Raw genomic sequence first — 15,892 nt, 5'->3', positions numbered from 1 at the left:
CAGCCCCAGCTGCATCAGAGGCCACAAATGACCCACAGATAGAGTTGTCTCTCCACCTGGGGTGGCTGTGGGGCTGCGGGCTCCTCCCACACCCCTGGCCTTGCCCAGACAAGGCCACTCCTCAAGAAGGGGGGGGACCCTGAAGTAAGTGAGGGCACCGGCCCCTGCACTCCTTGCTTGTTTCCCCATCCACACAGACATCTGTGTACACCTCCAAGTTTATTCTCGCTCTGCTGTGGGGCCAGGGTCATCCCACACTGTGCAGCTGGGGATAAGGCCAGGCTGGGGTTCCTGGCGACCCCGTGCAGGTCTGGGGTGTGGGTGACAATACAAGAGGGGGTGGTGATCAGCGTTGGGCCTAGTGCCTTCGGATGTCCTGTGGGCTGACCCGAGGGTTAGAGTCTCCAGGCTCCCTCAGATACTGCCCGGTATATGTCTGACGTCAGGGGCCGGAAGGCTCGGGCCCGGTTGTCCAGCAGGTACAGGGGGTCAGCAACAATGCCCACGTTGAAGCCCTCGCGCACCAACCGGGACTTCACCAGTTTGAACGTGCTTGTGATCTCCAAGGCGTCCTGCAAGGGCAGAGACTGTAACCCCGACTGTGACTGTCCCGCCGAGACCTCCCACCCACCTACTCCAGCCACGGCGAGCTCACCTGAACACGGATGAAATGGGGGGCAGCGTAGGCGGGGAGCCAAGTGCGCACGTGCTGGTACAGCCTCTGCCCGTCAAAGGCCTGGCCGGGGGCCAGCTGCACGGCAGCCATGCCCACCTTGCCCTCACATCCTGTGGAGCACATGCATCCTCGGCGGACCCGCCTCACAGTGCCCGCGGCTGGCTCTCTCCCCTGGGTCCCAGCAGCCCCCCCGCCTGTAACAAGGCTCCGGCACCACCCACAAAGCAGTTGGCGGGTTAGAATGAGGTGAACCCCCCGCACCTGGCACAGGCACACCGTAGACGTTCACCTCCTGCAGGAAGTCCACGAGTGACAGCACGCCCTCCACCTCCCGCGTGGACACGTTCTCACCCTTCCACCTGCGGGGTTGGAGGGGGTGCTGGGACCAGGGCCCGGGAGAGGAGGCCCCGCCCCTGACCAAGCCCCGCCTCCCGGCGACTAGGCCCCATCCCCTCCGGAATTCAGAAGTCCCGCCCCTGGAAAGGAGAGGCCCCGCCTCCTTCCACAAGCCCCGCCCCCTCCAGAATCCAGAAGCCCCGCCCTGAGAAACCCCGCGGGACCGGAAGGTGTCCCCGAGGCGGTCGCGGAAGTAGAGGAAGCCTTCGTCGTCCAGGGCCAGCACGTCCCCGGTGTTGTAGTAAAGGTCGTTCGGGCGCCGCACGTTCTTCACCAACTTCCTTTCTGTGTGCTCCCGGGGCCCACGGTAGCCCAGGAAAGGTTGGTGACGCAGCACCTGGGTCAGCAGGAGCCCTGCCTCCCCTGGGGGGTAGGAGTGGGAGTCGGGCATTAGCCGTGGACGAGAACATCAGGGGCCCACCAGGCCGCGGCCGGGACTCTGCCAGAGAAGAGACAGAGGGAGACCCAGAAACAGATCCAGAGACAGAAAATGAGAGGCAGAAGGAGAGAGAAGGTGGCATCAGGGAGTCCATTAGAAATAGGGGACCACCGCCGCGGAAAGGAACCCGGAGGAGTCTCTGCAGGGAGCGTCGGGAAGGGAGACGCTAAGGGGATGGATGAGTCTTCAGCTGCTGCGAAGTCGAGCTTGTGGAAGGACAATTAAGGCTCGTACTGTGTGGCCCCACAGGGGCAGAAATAGAATCAGCGGGTGGAAATTGCAGGGAGGCAGCTGGGGTCAATATAAAGAAGATCCTTGCAATCACCAGTTAGCTATCAGTGTAATGGGCTGTTCCAGGGGGTAGTCAGCAACTTTGTAGGCGTGCACATAGGGCTGGGTTCATTCACTCAACAAACTGACCTCTGGCCGTGGGCCACACAATATGCTGGGGGTAGATATTAAATAATTGTATGTATAGCACAATACCTGCCACATAGTAAATGTTATCTAAGTGTTAAAAAAAAGAAAGAAAGAAAGAAAAGAAATAGGGAAAGGCTAACAAGGATGGACGAGGGAGAGAGGCAAATGGTGGTGGGAAGAGAGCGATTCCGCCAGGACCTTGCAACGCCCCCGGAGAGAAGACCCTAGGAGAAGGTTCAGGACAAGAGATAGATGCCTGGGAGGATGTGACTTCCACAGAAAGCTCAAGAGAACAAGTCAAATGGACGAGAGGTTGAGGCAGAGCTGGGCAGAGCTGACAAGCTGCGAGGGAGAGCGCCCCGGACCGCCGTCAGACAGGCCTGGGGCTCAGGGTCAGGTGAGGACTGCAGACGCCACCACTGGACCTCAGCCTCAAGGCTTTGGGTGCCTTGTTCCAGCTACGGAGGAGACTGAGGGTCTCCACCCTTCCCACACCCTGGGAAGGTTCTCCAGCCCCCATACCTGGCCTCGCAGGGATGCAGAGGCCCCAGCTGTCCCTCACAGGCTCCTCTGTCTCCATGCTGTACTGTACAAGCTCGAAGGGGGACAGCATCTGAGTGGAGGGTGGGGAGGTGTCAGCAGAGGTCCTGTGGGCTCAGCCTCAATCAGGGCCACTGTCACGCCCAACACACTCACTCGAAGGAAGCAGCTTATCTTGCCCTGGGCCCCACAGCGCCCTGGATAGTTGACAAAGCCACCGTTGCCTTCCGTGGAGCCGTAGACTTCCCAGATCCGAATGGGGCCAAAGCGCTGCTGGAAGGTCTCCCACACTTCTGCCCGGAGTCCACTGCCAATCGCCAGGCGGACTTTATGTGTTCGGTCCTCTGGCCGCTGCAGGGACATCCCAAGAAGGGTGAGGAGGAGGTGCCCTTGGGTGTGCCCAGGAACCCTTACCCGGGAGGGCTATCTTGGGTCCTGACCTGAGGAGCTACCTGGGAGGTGATGGGGGGCCTTTACCTTGGTGATCTACCTGAGTTCTTACTTGAGCAGTTACCTGTAGTCTGTACCTGGAGAGTTACTTGCAGGGGTTACCTGCAGAGGTTACCTGGGAACCTTACCTGGAGCGATATCTAGGGGTGACTGGAGGCCTCATCTGGGGTCTTACCTAGGGGAAACATCTGGGGTCTTATATAGGGGTAGTTACCTGAAGCTTTTACCTGGGGGGGGTGGTTAACTGGAGGCCTTACCAGGAGGGGTTACTTGGGGGCCTTTACCTGAAGGTAACCTGGGGAGTGACTTGAAGCTTCATCTTGGGGAGTTATCTGGGAGCCTTACTTGGGGGTAGTTACCAGGAGGCTTTCCCTGAGGGGTTACCTAGAGACTATATTTGGAAGGATACCTGGGGACCTTGCTTAGAGACAGTTACCCAGGGTCCATACATCATTGATACATAGCATGAGGCCAGCTCACATCTAGTGAGTTTATCCTGAGCCACACCCTGTTCTAGGCACTTTACGTGTTTAATTCTCACAATACTCCCTTGAGGTATTATTCCTGATTTCCAAAAGAGGACACTGAGGCTGAGAGACGTGAAGTCACCTGCCCAAGATAGCACAGCTGATCATCAAAGCAGCCATGACTGGAAACCTTGTGTGGGACTCTGTCCGTGCCTCTTGTCTGGGGTGTTTTATTGATACCTGAGCAACCTTGCTTGAGCCCTGGACTGAATCTACGTGAGATCTTTACCTGGGATGACTCCTGGGGTGTCCACCTTGGAGCCCTGATCTTAGCACCTCACCTGGGGGGTGTTGCACAGGTACCGCAGGACCTCGCCCACATACTGGATCACAGTCACACCATGCTGCCGACAGTCGTCCCAGAAGCAGGAGGCAGAGAACTTGGGGGCCAGGACACAGGTCACTCCTTGGAGGGAGGAGAGGAAAGGGTTTCAGGTCATCCTTCCAAGCCACTGTGAGAAGCTGCTTTGATCACCTGGCTGTGGCCCCTGAAACCCAAGATGACATCAGGCTCACCTCTGTGTTGCTGGCCCAGCCAAAACTATTCCCATGAGAAGAGCACAGCCGAGCCTGAGTTTGAATCCCGTCTCCAGAATGTGTGGAAAGCTCGGTGCCTGGTACAAAGTGAGCACTGCTGAATAAGGGCTGTGAGTAGGAATCACTCTTGATTGTGATAAATGTCTTAGGAATGTCTAGCTCGGCAAATGGATAGATGGATGAATGGGTAGGTGGATGGAAAGGTGGGTGGAAGGATGGATGGGTGATGGATGGGCGGGTTGGTGGATGGATATATGGATGTTCTGAAGGATGGACACATGGATTAATACATCTTAGGGGCCACTACATCCACTCCAGGAAAGTGCTCCCTCCCTTTCTGATCCCCTCCTCTGCAGCTGGCTCTGTGGATGGCACTCTCCTTACCTCAACCCTGACCCTCAACAAAACCCTGAAAGCTAAGTACCATCCCTGCACCCAAAGGGACGATGGCTCGTGTGCTTGGTGAGGTAGCAAGTATGTGTCTTCTTCGAGGCTGTATCTTGACGGAGGTGAAATATATTGCCCTCTCTGTGAAAATGGATGCTGGGTCCTTGAAAGAGATAGCTTTGTTAGCAACCCCTAGTGAAATGCCTGGATTCGGGAAAGGTCTTCAAGAGCTGCTAAAACCAGGGGGGAGGTTGATAAGGATTTTTCCAATGAAAGCTTCCCAATTCTTCTCAGCCTAAGGTAGGATCCCAGTTTTGAGCAGCCTCCAATGTGACAAATTAGCAGGCACTTTGCACCCCACCAAGGTTCTTGACGAGAATAATTGAACTGAATCTGAAAACATCTCTAGAGGGAACATCTAGTCTACCAGGAAGTGTGGGAGGGAGAGGAGCAGAGACCAAGCAAGCAAGTACAATGAGAAGAGTTAAACTGCAAAAAGACAGTAAGACAATTGGGGAAATTTTTAACATGAAGTGCACATCAGATAATATCAAAGAGTTACTGTTAATTTTTTCAGGTGTGATGATCACTCTCGTTACAGTTTTTTAAGGCCTTACCTGTTAGAGATACATACTGCAATATTCACCAACAAAAAGATAGCGTCTGGGATTTGCTCCAAAATAATCCAGAAAGCAGGAAGGGAGTACATACGAAATAAAATTGGCAACATGTTAACAATTGTTGAGGCTGGGTGAGGATATGGGAAGCGTCATCAAACTATCTGCTCTGCTTTAGTGTATGTTTGAAACTGTCCATGATTTTAAATTTTTTAAATAAAATATGAGTAAAAAGACAAGTGGGAATAAGGGGGAGGCGATAAATGAAACACAGAAGAGCAGCATGCTGATGGTGGCTGAAGCTGGGTGGGGAGTACCTGAGGATGCATGTAGAGAATTTTAGAAATTTTTATATTTCAAAATTTTCCATGTTAAAATTTCAGGGAAGAAAACCAAACAAACAAACAACAACAACAACAACAAAACAGACCAGCGCAGTCTGTTGACTGAATTCATGGTCAGGTGTCTGGGGAGACAGCCTGATGGAGTGCTTGGTGAGTGTTCCCTCACTGGCTTTGCCTGTGACGATGACAGATATGAGTGACCAACACTCATATCAGCTCTTTCACCTCCTGACCACAGCACAGCCATTAAGGACGGTCTGGGTGTCCAACCCTCTGTCCAGGTAGCCCTGGGGCTCGCTGTCCCTTGTCGAAGGTAAGAACCTGGGGTGCTGGGTAACCTCTGGGGCCTTGACATCCAGTCTGGCAGTCCTGTGGATTGGGGGGTGGTCCTCAGAGAAGGGCTTACCAAGCTCCAGGCAGCTAAGGACCCCAAGGACCAGCCCCATCGTGTGGTACAGAGGCAAGACCGTGTAGACCACGTCATCCGCTGTGACCCCACACAGGGTCAGCATCCCGCTTATCTGCAGCACCCGCTCATACGTGAGGATGGCTGGCTTCGGGAGCCCTGGGGGATGAAGGAACGGGAAGAGTGGGGTGGTGCACGGACAGCACTAGAGGCACCTGCACGCAGGAGTGGGTCTCCAGGGCCAGGTCTGCGTGGTCAGGGGTTTGAGGCTCCTGAAAAGTGGTCAAGCGTGGGACCTGTGGGTGGGCTTGGGGAGGACAAGTTGGACGAGTTCAGAGGCTGAATTCCAAAGTTCAGGGTTTCAGCGGCTGTTTACTGGGCAGAGGCAGGATTCTGGCGCTGACCATTCAGATAACACTGGGGGTCAGAGTTCGGCCAGGTGTCAAAATCAAAGGGCAGAGTGGGTTTCAGGTCAAGTTTGAGGCACAGGTCAGGCTTGGAGTCACGTCAGCGGAAGGGTTCAGAGGTTGGGCTAGGCTGCTGGGCACCCTCACCGGTGGTCCCCGAGGTGTAGATGAACAGGGCTGGGCTTCTCAGCTTGATCTCAGCTCGAAGGTCAGCGGGCACGGGGTCTGAGGGTGCAGCATCCAGGGCAGCCCCCAGAGCCCTCACCCCCGGCGTGGGGGAGGAGCGGCTGAGGTAGAAGCAGCGGATGTTCTCTGCCTGCAGCTTGGGAAGGACCTCCTCCAGGTTCTCCCGGAGGTCTGTGGGAATGCGTCAGAGGAGGAATTTAGAGGAGGCCCACCTTTGGGGGGGGGGGACCCGAGATGCGGGAGAGGAGCCCACTGCCAGGCATCGAGGAAGCGGCCAGCAGAGAAGAGCACCTGCCTTATCTGTAAAGAGCCCCGTAATTAGTATTTGGGGGCAAAAGAAGTTGAAATAGCCACGTTGAAGAAAACACAAAGCAGAACTCTGGTGCCCTCTGAATTACTTTCCAGCAACTAAGTTTTGGCCCTAATTGCCTGGGGGTGGGTGAGGGGCATGGAGCTCTTGCCCAGCCCCCACCAGGACCCTCTGAACTGCAATCCTCCACGTCTGTCTCCCGCCCCTGTCCCCACCGCATCCGACCTCCGCTGGTCTCTGAGATCCTCACCTGGGTCCACCACCAGCACCCGAGCCCCAGAGCTCAGCACCGAGTGCACCAGGGGCGCCCCCCGGCCGTGCGGATTAATCCAGGCCACCGGACAGCCCAGCTTGGCCAGCCCGAGCCACAGACCCAGAGCAGGAACGGTCTGCGAGGGCAGCACGACGAGGGCGGTGGGCTCCTGGGCGCGGGGCCCCGCGGCGCCGCCCAGCTCGGCCTTCATGACCCACGCCGCCCGGCAGGCCCTGGCGTCCAGCTCCCCGAAGGTGACCGACCGGCTCCCCGGCCCCGTCCACACCAAGACCGCGCGCCCTGGCTGTGCTCGCACCCGCCGCTCGAAGGAATCTACGAAGGTGTCAGGTGGCTGGCGGCTCAAGCGCGCCCAGATGTTCAGGCCCAGGCGGAGAATCTTGAAGACGTAGGCCAGGTCTGCAGGCAGCCAGCGCAGCCCTGGGGGCGGCTGCGTGGGCAGCAGAGCCAGCGTGAGGGCCGCAGCTGCCAGACTCAGCCAGTGGGGCATCCAGGGGCCGAGCCAGGGCCACGCCAGCACAGCCAGGCCCAGCAGCACACAGCAGGCGGAGTCTCCCAGGAGCCAGCGCAGGGCCAGGGCCACTGCTGCAGGCCATGCGGACTGCCCCAGGCCTCGCAGCAGCAACAGCAAGAAGGCCAGTCGTCCCCAGATGCCCATCGTACCTGCTCCTGCCTCAGGGAAATGTCCAGGAATGCCCACCTCTTGCCCGGGCTGATGACCCGTCAGCCCCGCCCCCTGGCGGTGACCCAGAGGCTGTTGACCATGGTGGTGGCTCCAGGACTCTGCCTCCAGCCCTTCTTAACCCCAACTGTTTCACTCTGCCTGGTCTTCCGCGTGGTTCCAGCCCCTCTGCCTCTGTCCCCCACGCTGCGCCCCAGGCACTTGGGAAATAGGCAGAAATCCCTCTCTCAGGAAACTGAACTTCCAGCCATGCCAAATGCAAATTCAGCAGGATAGCAGGGCAGCTCTGGTTGTAAGCACTGCCTTCCCATCTGCAGACCTCACCAGGAAGTTCTCCTGTGGCACCTACTTAATCTGAATCCTCCGGGAGATGGGGCCTGGCCGGGATGAGCCCCCAGCCTCCTGCCAGGTACACAGCAGGTGCTCAGTAAGCCCTTGAACACCTGCAGTGCCCGAATTCAAACCCAGCTCTGATCCCCAACCCATGTGGTCCACTCTGACTCTCTGCCTTACCCTTGGCATCAATGGGGACAATGCTCAGGGTTCAGGAGGCTGAACTCTGCCTGGAATGTGGGTCTGGCAGTCTATGCACGGTTGGACCAGGAAAGCCTTAGCCCCCCTCCTCTGGGAGGCAGTCACAGGGGGTAGCGCAGAGAAACGTTGCCATTGGCCTAGGATCACGGCAAGCCGGGCTACTGGGGCGCCCTACAGGCCACACCGCCCTCACCGGCTCCAGATACTTTGGACCGGGGTGCCCAGGCCACGTGCCGACAGTGTGATGGGGGCACGCGAAGAGTAGCCTCGAACTGACACTGGCTGGCCATCTTCCGCAGCCCAATGGGCAGCCCAAGGGTCCCGGCTGCCGCTTTCTGCCCTGCCCCCATCCCAGCCCTGCCTGGCACTTCCGACCTTGCCGGCCAGGACAGCTATCCTGGGGCTCGGACCCCCTAGTGGCAGCCTGGCCCCAAAGACCCCCTGGACCCCCCAAAAGTGAGGTGCTCAACCATCATGCCCATCAGGACAGGGGAGGAGAAGTCCGAAGGCTAGAGAGTCTGTCTGGAAGATCTGGGGGGAGGGGCCTCGAAATCTGTATCTTGGGTGGCAGCAGCTGGGATTGTGGCTGCGAACTTCCCACACGTGGCCTCCCTCTCCGAGACCCGCCTGTACCCCTCCCCACAGGACGGAGGGCTCTGGGAGAGTCAAGCGCCAGTCATACGTGCACCCCACTCCCACCCAGAGAACAGAGACACGAGATGGCTAAGCGGATCATCCGCTCGCAGCCCAAAGGAGCCCAGGGAGCAGCAGGCATGCTGCCCAGGGACGGGGGCACTGAGGCCCGACACCCACAGACGGTCTGTGAGGAAGAGGAACACACGGGTCCGGGAGCTCACGCTTCCGAGTTTCGGCCCCACGGCCCACAGTCCTTTATTACAGAGCAGGGGTCCCAAGACCAGGCCTCAGTCCATGATGGGCCCACCTGAGACGCCCCCGGCGCCAGATGAGGGAGGATTAGCTCGGGTCGGGGAGGCGGGGACATTTCCCGGCCTGACACAGGGGCAGGGGAGCAGACCCCACCCCACTCACGGGAGGGGAGGGGCGTGAACCAGAGTCGGAGCCATGAATCCTGGGCCCCGCACCATGGCTGAGCCCTAGTTCAGGTTAGAGACGATCCAGTTCTCAGAGGTGGTCGGGTCCCTGACCATCCCCAGCCAGCCCCCACCCGGAGGGCCGAGTACGTAGGAGGCGAGGAATAAGGCGGGCTGGGCTGGAGAGAAGGGCGGAAGCAGGAGGAGGGCCTGCTCTCAGGAGAAAGCGTGGGCTGGTGGCGGGAACGTGGTCAAGTGGCCGCGGCAGGCGTGACAGCGGTGGGGCTCGACCGATCCGTCGGTGGGCGTGGCCAGGCCCCAGGCCCGGGTCAGGGCGCAGGGTGCGCGGCCAGGTGGCGCTCCAGCAGCGCGCGGTGCGAGAAGACCTTGCCGCAGGCGGGGCACGGCGCGCGCTCCGGCCGGTGCGTGCGCATGTGCACGTTGAGCGAGCTCTTCTGCGTGAAGCGCTTGGCGCAGACGGCGCACTGGAAGGCGCGCACGCCCGTGTGCGTGACCATGTGCTTGAGCAGGTAGTCGCGCAGCGAGAAGGACCGCCAGCACACGGCGCACTGGTGCGGCTTCTCCCCTGCGGGCGACAGGGCGGGCAGCAAACTCAGGTCGGCTGGGAAGGGGCCCCGGGGCGCCTTTGCCGGGCAGGGACTCCCCTCCCCAACCGGACCAGCCATCCACCCGGAATGCCCCCGCCCGGCAGCGACGCCCCTCTCCCCGACCCTTAGGGTCATACCGGGATGCCACTGCCTGTCTGTGACCCACAACTCCAACAGGTAGCCTCCCAGCGGGGAACCCCGCAGGTCTGGGACATCGTTGCCCACCGAGGCTGACCACTCAGGTCTACCCCCACCTCCAGGGACCTTCCCGCCCCCAAACCGCACCGTGCCTGGCACAGGGCCGGGCTACCCCTCCCCCATCCCTGCCACGCTCATAGAGCGTTCTGGACCGTCTGGTCGCTGGCCACCATTCTGGGGACAGTCTAGCAAGGCCCAGCACCCTGACACTGGGAAAGACCCCGGCATACCTGCCCCCTCCCTGCTGGTTGCTATCATGTCCCCGGGGTGACAGAGTAGGCTGCCCCCCTCCCCCTGAATCAGAGAGGGGGAGACAGGCTGGGTTTGACCCCTAGGGTCATCAAGTATTAACAAAAAGCCTATCTCCGATGATCAAGGGGCTCAGAGACCCAGCCCGGCTCACCCGAGTGGATGAACATGTGCTTGGTGTAGTTCTTCCGGGAGCTGAACGTCTTGTGGCAGTGACTGCACTCATAGGCGGGCGGCTCGGCACCCGGGGCGCGCGCAGGGGTGGTCGAGGGGGCTGCGCTGGGAGCGGCCGGTGGGGCCGGGGCCTCCCCTAGAGGCGCGCTGGGAGCTGCGTCCGGCTGGAGCGCTGGGTAGAAGGCGGGTGGGGGCGCAGGGGCCGGCCCCGAGGGCGCGGGAGGGGGCTGCGCTGGCGGCCCGGGAGCGCCCAGATGAAAGGGGAAAAGCGCGACGGGCGGCCCGGGGGTCTTCACGCCAGGTGGGCGGGGTCCGGATAGGACACAGTCGGGCGGGGCAGGGGTCTCGGCGGGACAGCCTTCAGGGGCGGTTTGATCTCCGTCTTGCCAAGCGGAGACGTAGCTGTCGGGGAACACGTCCTCGGCAGCCGAAGTCCCCCGGAGGAAGTCCCTCCCGGCGCCGCCGTAATCGGAGAGGCCGGCGGGCGCAGGCGGCTCCTCGCGCGCGCCGTCCGCGGCCGCGGGTAGGAAGCCGGCGGCGCAGTCGGGGAAAGAAGGGGGCGCCTGGCCCTCACCCGGGCCGCCGCCTTCGCCATCCTCGCCGTCGGTCTCCTCATCGGTCTCGTCGTCGTCGTCGTCCCCGCCGTCGTCTGGGGCAGCGGTCAGGGCAGGGTCGGCGTCCGATCCCTCCGCCTTGGCAGGCGCGGGGGGCGCGGGCAGCTGCAGGCGCGCGGGCTGGCGCTGCTTGCGTGTGTGCGCGGCACCGGGGTGGCCCGGGGGGCGCGCGGCCAGCAAGTGGCGCAGGCGGTGGCGCAGCTGCGCGGGCGCGAGCGGCGGGGGCACGGGCGTGGGCAGGGGCGCGGGCGCGGGGGTGCCCGGGGCAGGGGCGCGGGCGCGGGCTATGATTTGCGTGCATTCGTCTATGACCGTCTGGATGCGCAGCACCGACGCGGCCGTGAGCACCTGCAGCGCTTCACCCTGCGCCACCACGAGCGAGCCGCTGTAGAGGAACTCGACGAGCTGGCGCACCGTCTGCGCGGGCACCACAGGCGGCACGCGGATCTCAGAGTGGCCGAGCAGCAGTTTGTCCTGGAAGAAGGGCGAGCCGGCGGCCAACACGCAGCGGTGTGCACGCAGTGAAGCCTCGCGGATGCGCACAGTCACGTCACAGAAGTGCCCACCCAGCCGCTGCCCGTTGAGCGTCTCAAGCAGGGATCGGGAGAAGTTCTGCAGGTGAATGTGGTGCACTGCCTCCGCCGCCGCCATCTGCACCGGACGAGCGGGTGTGGGCAAGAGGAAGTCAGCCAGGGACCCCCCCCCTCTGCCCCAGCGTTCCCATCCCTTCAGCGGGACAGGGCCCAAAGGTGAACCACACCCCCAGGCTTCAGGAACCCCAACCTTCTCCAACGCCCCCGGCCCCTCGAAGTCCTGCTTCCCAACACACGCAACACAGCAGGACTCCCTGCCCCCACCCCAGGACTTCTGCAGCCCGCTCTACCTCTGCAGCCCCCAGCACACCGCTGTGGGAGGGCTGGGGACACCAAACGTTTGCTGCCCTCCGGTCTTGCTCACTGCCAGCGTGGGGAGCTCCAGGGCTCGCTTCCCCTATTTTGCCCCACCCGCCCTGCCCGGAACTCTGGTATCCATCCTTCCCCATATCCTCCTCTGACAGGACACCCTGTGGAGAAGAGGGCGGGGACCCCTATCTAGAACAGGCTTCCGTGTCTCACCCACTCCCCACCCTGCTGGCTGCGACTCCCACCACGAGTGGCTTCTTTTTGATCTCCCCTTGATACAGCCCCCAACCTTGGAACATCCAAGGCCCTGTGCAGACCGAGGTCCGCTGCCTCAGAACCTGGCTACATTAACTAGTGTATATGGAAGTCTTCGCAGGGGTGCAGCTGGCATGAACTGCCTCTGGGGCTAAGCGATTCGGGGTGTGCATAGTCACACAGAGTTGAGACTAGGTTGGGCCTTAGCCTAGCAGGTGCCCTGCGGGAGGAAAATACATGGTCTCTGGCCCGCTCCAGCACAGCTAGCGGGAGATGCCTCCTGCAGCCTGATGCTTCCTGGAATCTTGATTGGGCCTGTGGGGCGCAGGGTGTGGGTGAGGCGTAGAGAGGGGGCTTGTGGACTGTGCAGGGGTGTGTGATTGGCTGGGTGCAGGTGGAGCAGCACAGGCCTCAAGAGCAGCAAGGCTGAGCAATATGGACCCTTCCTGGTAAACTGTGGCCTCGAAATCCCAGCACTGCCCACCCTCAGGCACTGGAAAGGGAAAGGGGTACCACCCCCCAGGGAACAATGGGCATCTGAGAAGCTCAGCCACTTCACCATCAAACAGGCACCGTGCTGGCTTGGCCTCAGTTTCCCCTCTATCTTAGATACCTGGCTCACCCCGCACCCAGGCCACACACACCTCCAGTCTAGGGGAGAAGCATCAGTCCGGACACAGGACACACCCTGAGACCCACCCACTCTGCACCAGCCTGGCTCAGGTGAGGCCTCTCTTAACCCCTCGGGGTCTACTTCGGTCTCAGACTCACCCCCTCGGGCGCCTTACGCCCAAACAGCCTTTCCTTTGCTGGGGCCATTCATGATCCATATCTGACCCCTCAGACCACTTTGCACACCTCCACTGCCCCAGTAACCTCCTCGCGTCCCCCCACCTCCCGGTCTATTCCCGACGCGACAGCCAGAGGGAGCCTGTTCAGACCTAACAGATCGGGACCCTCCTTAGCTCAGAGCTCGCCAGGCAATTCCTTAAACAGGCCAACTCCGCACGTACCGTTACCTCTGCCACAAGCACCCTTCACCGTCTTTTTTCACCCAGCACCTAAAGGACTTCAAATCCGTGCCCGGGCAACGGGGGCAGAAACCTGCGCCTCAATCCGTAGGGACTGAACCCTTCCTCTTCCGATCCACCCCCGCCGTGCTCCCCAGCAGGCTCCAACTATAGTGCAGGTGCGGCAGAGCCTCTGGGCGCCTCGGAACAAAGGCCCACCTTGAGACGCTGCACCCAGGCGTCCTCGCCACCACGCCTTTGCCCACGCCATGCACTTTGCTCCGAGCACCCTCTCCCGTTCTCTGCGCCATTGCCCGCGCCTCACCCTGAGTCCAGCACCCCCTCCTCTGATCTGCTCCGGCTGCGCCCGCCCCAGCCCCGGCCGACTAGGTTTCCCGCCTCCGCGCTCTTGCCCGCGAAGTGCCCCCGTCCTGCAGCGCCCCCTCACGTCTGCGGCGCGCGCTCCAAGCCTAGCGCGGGCGCCCCTCCCCTGGCACGCCCCGGCCTCCCCGCCGGCCCTGCGGCAGGGGGATGCCCGCCTGACCCCACCTCCGGCTCCTCCTCAGGCACCAGGCCGGGCGGTGGCCGCCTCCAGCTCACCACTTTCAAGGCCGCACTTCCGGGCCCCAACGCCGGCGGAACCAAAGTCCGCCGCTGCAGCGGCGCGGCGAACCACTAGGTCAGAGCAAGTTTCCGGTGTCTCCATGGAGACTAGTCGCCGCTGCAAGGTCGCACTTCCGGCCAAAGTCGCAGGGGCTGGGACAACCAGGCAGTGTCGCCCTAGAGACGGGGCGGGGGCGGATCCTGTGCTGTCAATCTGTGGGCCGCGCCCACTCGCCTGTGCTGCGGGGCGGAAGACGGTGAGAGGGAAAGAGGGTGGGAGGGCGGTCGGCTCCGAAGACCCTGGCGGGTCCCGGCAGGTTTAAACCCCACTGCACCCCAGCCTTCCACCCATATGGATGGAAGCAGCAGTAGTAGGGCTCGCCCCCGGTGTCGGACTCCAGCCCGAGTGGGGCCTGGGGGCTGCAAGTGGGATGTGGGAGCGGACGCCAACCCGGGCCGGCCCTGAGCCTGGGTCCCAGGTAGAAGATGGAGGCAGCCAGACTCGATGCCCCTACACCAGGCCCACCTGCCCCAGGGCGAGTAATGTTCACTTAGTGCCCTCTGCGTGCCACACTCTGGGCCGAAGCTAAGAAGGGGAGTGGGGTGTGTGTATGTGTGTGAGCTGGGTCCTACGTCTGCCCGGAGGGTGGTGAAGAGCCAGACTCCAAAGACCAGAAGACACTTTAGGGGGCAGAATCTGTGGGAAGAGCTGTCTGGGCAGAGGAACAGCCTTGATCCGCAAGGGCCTTGAGGTGGCGCTGGCTGTCCAGGACATCCGTGAACCAGGCCCACTAGATGGTGAGGCTGCAGTGGTGGGCTGGCTGGGCCTTGTGACCTACTCATGGGGGCTGAAGGAAGGCGGGGAGTCAGGGGGGAGCGGTGCCTAGACCTCAGTGGACCCCATGCCTTGTGCAGCAGCTGTGGAGTCCAAAGTGGAGGGGCTGACTTCTCTGCTGCCAGTATGAGGACAAGGTCAGCATGCCGGCCTCCTGCCTCAGGCAGCTGCTGAGCGAGCGGCCGTGTTGTAGATGTGTTCTAGACGTGTTGCAGACGTGTTCCAGGCAGGGAAGGGAGGGGATGTGCCAGGTGGGGAGCATTCCATGGCCCATGCCCCGAGGAACCTCATTAAAATCCCAGTCCCGTGGCCTCATTGTCCTTGTTCAGAATCTAAGTCCTTCACGACGGCCTGCCCAGCTCACTGGGTCCTCTTCCATCCAACCTCCTCTGCCCAGTTCCCATCACTGTTCATTCCTCTCTGGCTTCACAGGCCCCTTGCTGTGCCCACCTCGACCTGTGAGGCTAGGGGTTCATCTGTGTCCTTCACCTTGACAGACAGCTATTGCCACTACGACCCAAACAGGAGGACAGTGGACCTAGTGGGGCAGCACACATAAGAGGTCCAGAAGGCAGCAGTGGCGGCTCAGACCTCAGCAGGGAAGGCCAAGCGGGGGCAGAGTCAGGGTAGGAAGGAGAGGACACGGTGGCTTCAGAAACGTTCTCAGCAGATGAGGGTGCGATGGAGGACCTGGCCCTGAAGGAGTGTGAGAGACAAGAGGAAACACCCAAGCCCCGACCCCTCTCAGGTTGCAGAGGAGATGGGAGCTGTGGCCTCCAGCGATACAAGCCTTCAGAAAATGTCTTCTTTGCTTTTCTCTCCAAAGACCTTGTCCGGTGATTGTGGGGGCATCTCGAAGAATAAATAGTGTGGCTGAGGACGCAGGGTTAAGATGCCAGGGGTGGGCCCATGTGGCCTGCCAACATGGCAAACTCCCGACCAGGTCTGAGAGTCTTGGAGGCGGTGGGGATGAGAATGCCACAGTGAAGGGAAGAAGCCGAGAGCTCACGGCAATCACAGACACATGAAAGGAGCAGAAGAAATTGAGCTCCCACGTGACTGGGCCTCCTGAGCGCGGAGGCAGGCCCCCACCCCCAGCCACCCAACACACACACACACAGAGTTTTCGTTTTATTTATTTATTATTTTTTGGCCGCACCGCACGGCTTGTGGGATCCCAGTTCCCCGACCTGGGATCAAACACGTGCCCCCCCCCCCCAAATGAGAGCATGGAATCCTCACCACGGGACTGCCAGGGAAGCC

At 61.1% G+C, this 15,892-nt stretch overlaps 2 protein-coding genes across 7 annotated transcripts; both read right to left on the bottom strand.

Moving 5' to 3' along the window:
- Positions 1–202: 202 nt before the first annotated feature.
- SLC27A5 (solute carrier family 27 member 5) lies at positions 203–7,671 on the bottom strand. Its single transcript, XM_036833128.1, has 10 exons — positions 6,893–7,671; positions 6,294–6,503; positions 5,740–5,898; positions 3,730–3,854; positions 2,628–2,822; positions 2,454–2,544; positions 1,237–1,435; positions 938–1,035; positions 656–786; positions 203–572 (listed from the first exon to the last, which is right to left on the bottom strand). The coding sequence occupies exons 1-10, from the start codon at positions 7,569–7,571 to the stop codon at positions 396–398; spliced, it is 2,064 nt and encodes a 687-aa protein (XP_036689023.1). The 5' UTR covers positions 7,572–7,671; the 3' UTR covers positions 203–395.
- Positions 7,672–8,467: 796 nt separating this feature from the next.
- On the bottom strand, positions 8,468–13,817 carry ZBTB45 (zinc finger and BTB domain containing 45). 6 transcript variants are annotated; one of them, XM_036833142.1, is made up of 3 exons: positions 13,411–13,527; positions 10,391–11,675; positions 8,468–9,767 (listed from the first exon to the last, which is right to left on the bottom strand). In XM_036833142.1, exons 2-3 carry the CDS (start codon positions 11,673–11,675, stop codon positions 9,511–9,513), a joined length of 1,542 nt encoding a protein of 513 aa, XP_036689037.1. In that variant the 5' UTR covers positions 13,411–13,527; the 3' UTR covers positions 8,468–9,510. The 6 variants fall into 6 exon arrangements, with proteins under 6 accessions (XP_036689037.1, XP_036689039.1, XP_036689034.1 ...); XM_036833144.1 differs by lacking the exon at positions 13,411–13,527 and adding an exon at positions 13,195–13,396; XM_036833139.1 differs by lacking the exon at positions 13,411–13,527 and adding an exon at positions 12,953–13,187.
- Between the last annotated feature and the right edge of the window lie 2,075 nt (positions 13,818–15,892).

This window comes from Balaenoptera musculus, chromosome 19 (assembly GCF_009873245.2).
Source record: "Balaenoptera musculus isolate JJ_BM4_2016_0621 chromosome 19, mBalMus1.pri.v3, whole genome shotgun sequence".
Lineage (NCBI taxonomy): Eukaryota > Metazoa > Chordata > Mammalia > Artiodactyla > Balaenopteridae > Balaenoptera > Balaenoptera musculus.
The sequence above is the reverse complement of the archived record's forward strand: the minus strand, read 5'-3'. Positions and strand labels throughout refer to the sequence as shown.